The following is a 10,889-nucleotide window of genomic DNA, read 5'->3' as shown; positions in this document are numbered from 1 at the left end:
CTGGGCTCCGGCGATCCTTCCGCCTCAGCCTTCCAAGTTGCCGGAATTACAGGCATGCACTACCACGCCCGGCTGATTTTTTTGACCTATTGTAGAGATGAGGTCTCACTGCCCAGGCGGGTCTCGAACCCGCAGGCTCAGGCAATCCACTCACCTCAGCCTCCCAAAGGCGTGGGATTACAGGCTGAGCCACCGAGCCCGGCTCAGATCCCCAATTTATATCATAACCAATTCAACATCCATGAGATGAGGATATGATCAACTTACCCAGGGGATTGGCACCAAGAAATACATTTGCAAAGTTCATTTTCGGCATCTGGGTCAAAGACTGAATATAGTTTCTTGCCTGTAAAAACAAGGGTTTTCAGAATGACTGTTCAGTATTACAGCCCTCAAAGAAAGAATCGAGGTTCTGTTAAGAACAAGTGTCACTGACAAAGTCTGCTAACTCCATTGTTTTCATGTCTTTGATATTCACTAAAGACTTCTCTCTTACTGTCATCCTAATTTCCCTATTTATGATGATCATCTTTTTTTCATTCCTGCTATCTCACTATCACTTGCATAATATTTCAAGTGAACAAGAATGTGAACCTATCAAGTTCATTTTATCAGCTTTCTGAACATACGATCATTAGTTTAAAAACTGAGGTCAAGATATCTAAGAGGTAGCCCTTTCTGAGACAGCCTTCCTAAACAGTTAAAATTGACAGAGGGGTTGGTATTCTTAAAGAAAGTTTAAGTCTAGCAGTTATTATTATTATTTTTTTTTGAGTAGGAGTCTCACTCTGTCGCCCAGACTGAAGTGCAGTGTGCAGTGGCACACTCCCGGCCACCGCAGCCTCGACCGGTTGGGCTCCGACGATCCTTCCGCCTCAGCCTTCCAAGTAGCTGGAACTATAGGCATGCACTACCACTCCCGGCTAATTTTTGATTTATTGTAGAGACGAGGTCTTGCCAAGTTGCCCGGGTGGGTCTCGAACCCGTGGGCTCAGGCAATCCACTCGCCTCAGCCTCCCAAAGTGCTGGGATTACAGGCTGAGCCATGGAGCCCGGCCCGGCAGTCTTTTGATGGTGTTAACTTCAGCAGGTGCTTTGTTTTAGAATATCAAAAGGATGGCAATATTAAGCTTTGCTAGCAAAGTAATACTGGTAACAAAAAAGGAATCATAAGCTTAATATATTATTCTAAGAGGTTCCAACACATTTAAAAATATTAAACAATCTAATAAGGGTAATAAGGATAGTGACTTATAAATTATATGACCTAGACAGAAATCCCTCCCCCTCCTACTTATAAGCCACATCTGTTAGGCATGTCTCAACTGGCATATCAATACCTCAGCTGTAAAATATTAATATTTGACTTGCCAATATCATATGGTTATTGTGATACTTGAGAGAGAACAAAACTCATGAAGGCACCTCAAACTAAAATTCTGATACAAATGACATTTATATTACCAGCACAGTTGTTTGGTCTCTCGGGTGAGAAAGGCTTGTGTCTGAGTCTTGACTTCATCATCTGGGTAAGTTACTTATTTTTTGTAAATCTTGGATACCTAATCTGTAAAATGGGATTAATAACAGTGCCTACCTCACAGGGCTGAAGGACGATTAGAGATAAAAAACCGAGTACTTTCTTAACAAAGTACCAAGTGAGAGTTCAATAAACATTATCTGCTATCACTATTACCTTCAGAAAGTCTGCTTGCTACTTCCTTAAAATTCCTGTTTTAACACAATTCAATAGTAAAGGCAGGTATGTATATTTATATTTATACACACACACAGTTACAAAAAGTTCTGGTTGCGCCGGGTGCAGTGGCTCACGCCTGTAATCCTAGCACTTTGGGAGGTGGAGGTGGAGGCATGAGGACTGCCTAAGCCCAGGGGTTTGAGACCAGCCTGGGCAACTTGGCGAGACCTTGTCTCAACAATAAATAAAAAAAAATTAGTCAGGCATGGTGATGTGCGCCTGTAGTTCCAGCAACCTGGAAGGCTCGGGCAGAAGGATCTCCTGAGCCCAGCAAGTTGAGGTGGCAGTGGCCGTGAGCATGCCACTACACTCCAGCCCAGGACACAGAGGGAGACTCTGATTCAAAAAGAAAAAGAAAAAAGAAAACCTGCAAAAAAAGAAGATGAAAGTAGATTCAAATATGGGAGGCTCTCCTGAAGCTAGTCCCACTGGTAGCCCTGGGGAGGGGAATATGGATGGCTGGGGGAGAAGTAAGGGGAATATATTTCATGACATCCTTCTGAGTTTTAAAAATTGTGAACAGGCTGGATTCTTTGGCTCAGCCTGTAATCCCAGCACTTTGGGAGGCCAAGGTGAGTGGAATGCCTGAGCCCGTGGGTTTGAGACCAGCCAGGCAACTTGGCGAGACCTAGTCTCTACAATAAATAAGAAAAAATTAGCCAGGCGTGGTAGTGCGTGCCTGTAGTTCCAGCTACTTGGAAGGCTGAGGCAGAAGGATTGCTAGAACCCAGCCGGTCGATGCTGGGGTGGCTGTGAGTGTGGGTGACGAAGTGAGACTCCAATTCAAAAAAAAAAAAAAAAAAAGTGAACATATGAATCTATTACCTATTCAGAAATAAAATTTAGGCCGGGCGCAGTGACTCACACATGTAATCCCAGCACTCTGGGAGGCAGAGGCAAGAGGACTGCCTGAGCGCAGGGGTTCGAGACCAGCCTGGGTAATATGGAAAGACTTTGTCTCTAAAATAAATCAAAAAATTAGCCAGGCGTAATGCCTCATGCCTGTGGCTCCAGCTACTTTGAAGGCTGAGGCAGAAGGACAGCCTGAGCCCAACAGGTAGAGACTACGGTGGCCATGAGCGTTGCCGTTGCCACTGCACTCCAGCCTGGGCGACAGTGAGACTTCAACTCTCCCCCCACCCCCCCAAAAAAGTTCTGGTTGCTATGTCAGCTTCACCTTTTAAGTCACTGTGTGTGGAGTGAGTGAGCAGGAGAGGTCTGCTTTGAAGAGCAGTGGAGAATCCTTCTGATTTAAGAAGAAAGTTCTGGGAATTGAGTATCTGCAAGGCTGCAACCCCTTTCTATTTGAGCATGTAAATAAAAGGATGAAGGGAAAACAGAGGTAAGAGCAATCTGTTTCATCCACAGAACACTATCCCTTTAATAAAAATAAGTAAGAAGATTATCTGAATATAGTTGAAGTAGAAACAAAGCTGGGAAGTGCCCTCTGTAATGCCAACCTGGTTCCCCAAATATTAAGGGTACCTTAGAAATAAGTGCCCCAGTTTCGTCTGACAATAACACAAGAGTTACCGTAAGTAGTTAGGAATTGGTAAAGAAGGCACCTGGTCCTACCTAGGTGTTCACATTTATTCCACATTATTTGTGTATTTTCTTTTCATTTGGTTATTAAAAAATTGGATGTATAGGAAAGCATGCTAACAGATTTCAATTAGCTACACTTCTGATGAAGATCAGCAGATGGTAGACCCTTACTATAGGCATATTTCCTGGAAAGAAACAAACTGCCTATGAGCACCAAATTCACAAAACCAAATATAAAAGTAACATCATTTTCTACTTACAATCCTATCAATTATATTTTCAGTCTCACAGGATTGGATGACATTTTATCCCAAATGTCAACGTCTTGCAAAAGCACACAGGCAGTCATTGCCTTACTAGCCCTCAAGGTACAGCCTAGCATTCAGTGACATTAAAACCTATGTTGGTAATACAGTGGCAATAAAATGAGAATGTGGCCTTCTGAATTAGACATCCCTGTCAGACTATATGTTCTCACCTCATGGCTTGGCATCCTGTTAATGAGATAAGCAGGGGGTGTTCCCGTCAGACGCATAATCTGCTGAAGCTGGTTAATATCTTAGATGCCTAGTCAAGGGCATTGTTAAACATACAGTGCAAAAAATAACTTTTAACTCAAGTTTTTAAAAAGGTAAAAAAGCCACCCAAAACAAACAAAAAACCCTACTTCCCACCCACCCTACCCAACAGCCCAAAGCTCTGTGTTAGAGTACACTTCTGTGAATGGCATGAGTAATTAGACATGTAGCCAGCGACTGGCCATGCAAATAAGAAAAATTAATTTTCTTTGGTTTTAGCATCATCTTTAATGATAAACATTTTAGGCTCCCTGGAAACAAACTACCCCTTAATCCAGGATGCCAGCCAGAGAACTGTTTTCAGGTACTGATGGCCAAAACCTGTTTGCCTGTGGGGTAAATATAGATGATTCAGAAAATTTTGACTCAACATTGAACAAAATTAAGTATCCAATATATCCATTCAAGGAAGAGACTAAACTTTTGTGGCACAGGTTCTCCAAGTATCACCCCTCCAAATTAAGACACAGGAGGGCATGTGGACTGATAAGCAATGCCACATTTCAAAGACATTAGTAGTGGTACATTTAAAATACTTGCCAAAACACAAAATGGTAAGTGAAAAAAAGGGAGATGAGGAGAAAGTTAAGAGGTGAATGGCAAAGCCCGAAAAGAAGTTACAGGCTGCAGACTGTACCACAGCATGCCACAATGCTTTCTACCTCCAGAAGTGAACATTCTAACTTCATTTAACAAGGAGCTGGGAGGAATCTTGCTGAACACTCTGCAATTATCTGACAAGGGCAGAATTATGAGATGTTCCACATGTTCAAGCACACATGTAAGATGTACTCGAAAATTCTGTCTTTTAAATGTCCCATCAATATTAACACAATCTGCTCTCTTCTAAAATATTATGAAAGGCTGGGCATGGTGACTCACACCTATAATCCCAGCACTCTGGGAGGCCGAGGTGAGAGAAATGCCTGAGCCTGCTGGTTTGAGACTAGCCTGGGCAACTTGGCGAGGCCTCATCTCTACAATAAATCAAAAATAAGTTGGGCGTGGTGGCATGCACCTATAGTTCCAGCTACTTGGAAGGCTGAGGCAGAAGGATTGCCTAAGCCCAGCAGGTCGAGGCTGCGGTGGCCATGAGCGTGCCACTGCACTCCAGCCTGGGCAACAGAGTGAGACTCTGACTAAAAACAAAACAACAACAATAAAATAATAATAAACAAAATAAAATATTATGAGAACTGCTAGCTTTTCATGTGGTCCTACTAAAAAAAGATGTTATGGGGCTTTTAAAATCCTCAACATAATTCCGTAAACCCCTTTTCTATTCTCTTTCTTGTTAACTATTAGTTATCTCCTTCGATTGAAGCATCATCTTCAATAAGCACCACGGTGAAGTAATCTCACTTTCTATGTGGCTTCCCTGAAGAATTTCTCTACTTTGGCTCATCCGCTGAACAGAACTCCTCAGTGGTCAGATTACTTAGCAGCCATCTGCTTAAAGCATGTTTAAGGCTGTCCACGGGGAGAGAATTGGGGCTCTGTGCCCCAACCTGCCTTTCATGCTCCCTGAACCCAAAGACAGAGGCCAGCAAATTTAAAAGGAGGTACGAAGTTCTCCTAATAGCCTCACCACAGAGTTTAGGTTTACCTTTAACAAATTTCTTAACAACATTTTGCATGCCAAGAGAAATAACAAAAAGAGGTCGCAAAGCTTCAAAATGTTAAAATCCTGCCACCTTTCTCTTCCTTTCAGTGAATGAAAACTGGCCTGTCCATGTTCTGATTTGTCTCCTTTATCAAATAGGTTATTATATCCCCTTCCTGTCAGGAGGCTAGGAAATTTATATTTCTAGAGAAAAATGTGAATGAGCCAGGTTTTTGCTTTCTTAATATGATTTTTTGCTTTCTTTCACTCATTACCACAGAACCTTAGACATCAGCCATAGATTCTGTCCTTAGGTCTCTATCATAACCCATTTATCCTTGTTCCCATAGCACATCCTCACGTGTTCTCAATTCACTGCTGCATTCTCTTACTTAGAATGTCCTATTATTTACAGATTGACTTTCCTCATAAATGCTGTTGCTGTTATCAGTACTTCACCATTTTTTAGGAGAATGAAAATAGTTGTTGGCTTTCTGGTTACTATATCCCTTCAATGAGTCCTTTTTTGTTCTGAATTTTTAAAATCTTTGAACAATTTTATTCCCCTAGCTGCTACTTTTCCATTTTGTACTCCCTACATCATATGCTTTTAGGATAAATATGTGCTTGTGCAGAGTCACTAACATCAAGCTAGTCTTGTCTACCTATTTGCAAGGTTTTAACGACTTTTAATCATTTGCCACAATTATGTAGGTTAAAACAAACCAACCAACCAACCCTTTCTTACCTTAAACACAATACAGTATTATATGAGTTAAGTTCTATATTCTGTACTCAATTTCTGCAGAGTTGTTGAAATGTATGATGGGCCCATTTCACACAAAGACATCTCCTTATGAGGCTGTGTACTCAGTGGTGTTCCTTTCTTAAAAATACATGCTAAATTAATGATAAATACTATTTACTATCTTATCCATAGTTCATCTTGCAGAACTCCTTGTGATTAACAACACATATCTACAGGACAGTTGGCTGACATGGAAGAGGGGACTGAGAAAAGGCTGCTAGCAGTCATTTCCAGACAGGAAACAAATTTGCTATCTCAATCTCATTAGCACTATTTATTAATTGACTGAGCTCCTTCCCAGCTCTTCCTCGGCCCCATGTCCTCTTACTAGCTAGTCTTCCAAGTAAATGCATCTCTTTTTTTAAAAAAGCACTGTCCTTTCCAAGCATCATCTGATATCTTCTTTAATTCACTCTAGTCAGTTTCTATGTATCATAGAGCAAAAGAAAACACTTCTTTAGGTTGATATTCTGCCAGTAATTCTGACAATGACTTTCAAAATAGTGTGTTTTGAATCGCATGAGGTCAGTTTAGACCATGTTATCAGAACATCTGGGATCTATACTCAGCTCTGTCAAGTGACGCAGTGCATGACTTGAGAAAGTCACAGCCTTTCTGTGCTTTTGCTTCTGTATCTCAGACAAGCAAATGAAACAAAATGAAATAGGATCCCATACCCTTTTACATCTCTCAGAGTGGAAATGCAGAAATACTGGGCTTTGTAGTCCTTTTAAGAGATGTACCAGATACATACCAAGCAGTGATATTCTCTGTCAGGAAGATGGGGAACAGTTCCAACTCACCTGCTCATGCCTGCCTCAAGCTACCCAGCAGTATCCCCAGTTGGGCAAAGGGCCCTTCAGTCAGAAGTTGAGAGGAGAATTCAGGAAAGCACAACTGGAGCTCAGCTCCATAGCGCTCTCCCCCTTTTGTTCAATGGCCTTGTGGCAGACAGAGGAGAAAAGGAAGAAAAGCTAGGCTTTCATGGCTCTTCTCACACCTCTGACCCAAGAAATTGATCAACAGCAGGAAATCATAGACAAAGTAAGCCAGAGTCACATTTCCTGGCTTCTGATTAAATCCCTGCTTGGAGGCAGGAAAGTACCAGTCCCAAAGCATTTTCTCAGGCTATTCAATTTCTAATTATAAAAGAAGGCTATGGGAGGAAGGATTTATAATTACACCACCATGGATCTGAAGTGGAGGGGTTTATTCTGAGTTGTCTGGGGACTGGACAGAAAGGTACCTCTGGTTGGGAACAAACACCTTACACCAAATGTGTGAGTTGTCTATTATAAAACAATAATAAGCAAGTAACTTCTGGAAAAGGGCAATAGTGTTCAGATAATGCACATTTCATTCTTTGAGTGATTAAGTTAGATGACTACATGGTGAAGTTCATGCTTTGAGAACAAACACTAGAAAAAGTGAAAAGAGCATCTTGAAAGATGAATCAGGGTTTGAGAATGGAGACAGAAATTTTCCACGAATCTCTTGTAATGAATTTCAATATCAAATCTCATTGTTTTGCTGGGATACTACTGCCCAATGGAGGATCCCATGATCTAAGCATGTTACCCAGATAAAGAAAGGGCAAAGCACACTCATGCATACAAGCAGGTGCACATGCGTGTGCGTGCACACACACGCACACACATACACATTTATACCTCATCCTGGAAGTCAGCACACAAAGGGCATGCGTGCTTACAAACATACCCAGGTCAAAGTACAGACTGACAGAAGGTAAGTGGCAGAGGCTCCCAAAAGGGCAGATAATTACAATCAAAGTATCAACTCACAGACTCTGAGGAGATTTTCTTCAAAAGCTCAGCCCCTGGGGTTCCAACGAGTCTTAAAATGAGCTTCAACTGATCAATATCTAATGGTGGACTATAAAGGAAAATGTTGGGACAAAATAAAAATGAAAAACAAACAATAACAAACAAAACAAAAACAAACAAACAAAATGCCCCAAGAACAAAAATTAAAAACCCAAACCTAGCCAACATGGTGAATGGGCAATGCTTCTGCAAGATGGTCATTTCATGCTCCTCCTGTACAAAGACTCAAAATGCTACCACACACATATCCAATTTGTATTCATTTTGTGCATCTGTCAACATCACACAGCAGTCAAATGGAAGCAACCTTTGCTGGGTTCTTAGCTGCCAAAGGCAGTAGGTAAAAACACATATGCTTCATTCAGTCCATATGTTCAGTTTACTTCTTACCTTCCATCAAAGCATCAGTAGCCAGTCAAGCAAAGGACAGTCAGAGGGTCACAGGTAAGAGAAAAGCGGCAGAGCATAGGAGCTAAAAACGTACAAGTCTAGTTGTGAACATTTCCCCAAGGCTTGAACTAAAGAGCATGTAGTATTACAGTGGGAGGCCTGGTGAGATCCAAAGCCTTACCCTTGGGCACACCCTCTAGGAAGCTTCTCCTCACACTGGGCTACACAGGATAAAGAACTGAGTGACAGGCAGCCGGCAGAGGGCGCGCTCCCACTGCACGTCCTTTCAGGAGCACCATCCTAAAGCAAACAGGCAGTCTCAACCTTGCAAATGCAAAATGAATAGAGAATGCTTAAGAAATGTCACAAATCCCAAAGGCTCTAAATAACAGGTCACAATGCCCTAATCTTTATTCTGGAAGCCAACACTTGTACTCAGAATTTATGTGCATGTATTAACCAGAAGACAAAAAAAAATTTCCGTTTGTTCTAGGTGCTTTTATTCTTACCTAAGAAGCTAAAAAGAGAGAGAGAAAAGTATAAAACCGCTTTTAATGCTTTCCATGAAAATCTGAACAGCTTATCTATGTCTGTCTACATTGACATTCAGGCAGAGGGAGGAGGGGAAGATGACTGGTCAAGTTATTCACATGACTAAGTCCTCTCGGAGAGGTGTCTCCCAGTACTCTATAAGGACAGCCCCACCCCCTTATTCTCTCTCAGCACCATGTTTGATAACATCATAATGCTGATCACAACCTAGAATTACTCTGCTTACTGTCTGTCCCATCTATTGGTCTATCTATATTCCTGTGAGGGCAGGGGCCACTCTGCCTGTTCACCATTTATTCCCAGTGCTTAGCCTAACACCTGGTACATAATGGGCTCTCAGAATATTTGAGGAAAAGGTAGAACAAGATGAAAGAAAAGCATTTTGCTTGTGATTATACATATAAAGGCAATACAGTGTAACAAAAATAATGGCCTCTGCAAACCATAGTTACTTAAGTGATAGGAATTACTTATGCAGTCATCTGACTGGCATCTTCCCCTTTTTCTTTCAGACATGAAATCAGCTTAAATGGAAGAAAATTCTAGACAGGAGTAAAACCCCAGCTGTTGCCTGTTTTATAAACACAGTTTTATTAGAACACACACATGCCCAATCATTTATGTACTATCTGTAGGTTCTTTCACATTCAAACAAGCAGAGTTACTATGTGACCTTCAAAGCCTAAAATATTGAGTACCTTGACCCTTTAAGAAAAGGTATGCGAATCCTATCCTTGAACCAAACAACTTGTGTCCTATAGAAAACAAAGATAAATTAGAAATAAATCTACTCACATAAATTATTTCTAAGTTAAGAATAGTAGGGGCTGGGCTCAGTGGCTCAGCCTGTAATCCCAGCACTTTGGGAGGCTGAGGTGAGTGGACTGCCTGAACCCACAGGTTTGAGACCAGCTCAGGCAACTTGGCAAGACCTCGTCTCTACAATAAATAAAAAATTAGCCAGGTGTGGTAGTGTGCACCTATAGTTCTGGCTCCTTGGAAGGCTGAGGCAGAAGGATCACCGGAGCCCAGCAGGTTGATGCTAGAGTAGCCATGAATGTGCCACTGCACTCCAGCCTGGGCAACGGAGTGAGACTCCAACTCAAAAAAAAAAAGAAAAAAAATAGTAGGAAACTTTGTTATCTGCAAATGGCAAACATCAGTATTTTCTAAAGGTTAAAATTTTAATACTGGTTTCTTCACTAAAGGTGTTGACAAGAAAAAATTACTTATTTATTGAGTCAGGGTCTCACTCTAAAGAAAAACAAATTGATTGAGTCAAGGTCTCACTCTGTCGCCCAGGCTGAAGTGCAACGGCACACTCATAGTTCATCACAGCCTCGACCTCCTGGGCTCAGGAGATCCTTCCATCTCAGTCTTCTGAGTAGCTGGGACTACAGGTGCTCAACACCACATTCAGCTAACTTTTGTATTATTTTTGTAGACAAGGTCTTGCTATGCTGCCCAGGCTGGTGTTGAACTCCTGGGCTCAAGCAATCCTCTTGCCTTGGCCTCCAGAGTGCTGGGATTACAGATATGAGTCACACACCTGGCAAGAAAAAAATTTCAAAGCATACGTTCATGGGAATAGAGCAGGAGTAGGAGTAGATGGATAGTTTTGCTCTCAAATAATCAGATTAATTATATTACAATAGAAATTTACACAAATTTGGTTCCGTCACACTAAATACTCTTCAGGAATATATTTAACTGAGTAGCTACCACAAGATAAAGTGTATCACATATGAGAAAAAACTAGACTTCAACTCTCAAACAGGTGGTTTTATAATATATACACCAAAACAAATCT

The 10,889-nt window shown here is 41.4% G+C and overlaps 1 protein-coding gene across 1 annotated transcript in view; it reads right to left on the bottom strand.

The window, feature by feature from the left end:
* Positions 1 to 10,889, bottom strand: part of MAPK14 (mitogen-activated protein kinase 14) — an 84,175-nt gene that overhangs the window by 8,898 nt on the left and 64,388 nt on the right. The window contains exons 9-10 of the mRNA XM_021713944.1: positions 8,096 to 8,175; positions 268 to 346 (exon numbers count right to left, since the gene is read on the bottom strand). Of these exons, the coding sequence (XP_021569619.1) occupies positions 268 to 346; positions 8,096 to 8,175 (159 nt within the window). The remainder of the gene's footprint in view (positions 1 to 267; positions 347 to 8,095; positions 8,176 to 10,889) is intronic.

The sequence above is a fragment of the Carlito syrichta genome, unplaced genomic scaffold (genome assembly GCF_000164805.1).
Source record: "Carlito syrichta isolate Samal-C Ts95f unplaced genomic scaffold, Tarsius_syrichta-2.0.1 Scaffold305043, whole genome shotgun sequence".
In the NCBI taxonomy this organism is placed as follows: Eukaryota; Metazoa; Chordata; class Mammalia; order Primates; family Tarsiidae; genus Carlito; species Carlito syrichta.
Note: the sequence above shows the minus strand (reverse complement) of the source record. Positions and strands in the feature narration are given on the sequence as shown.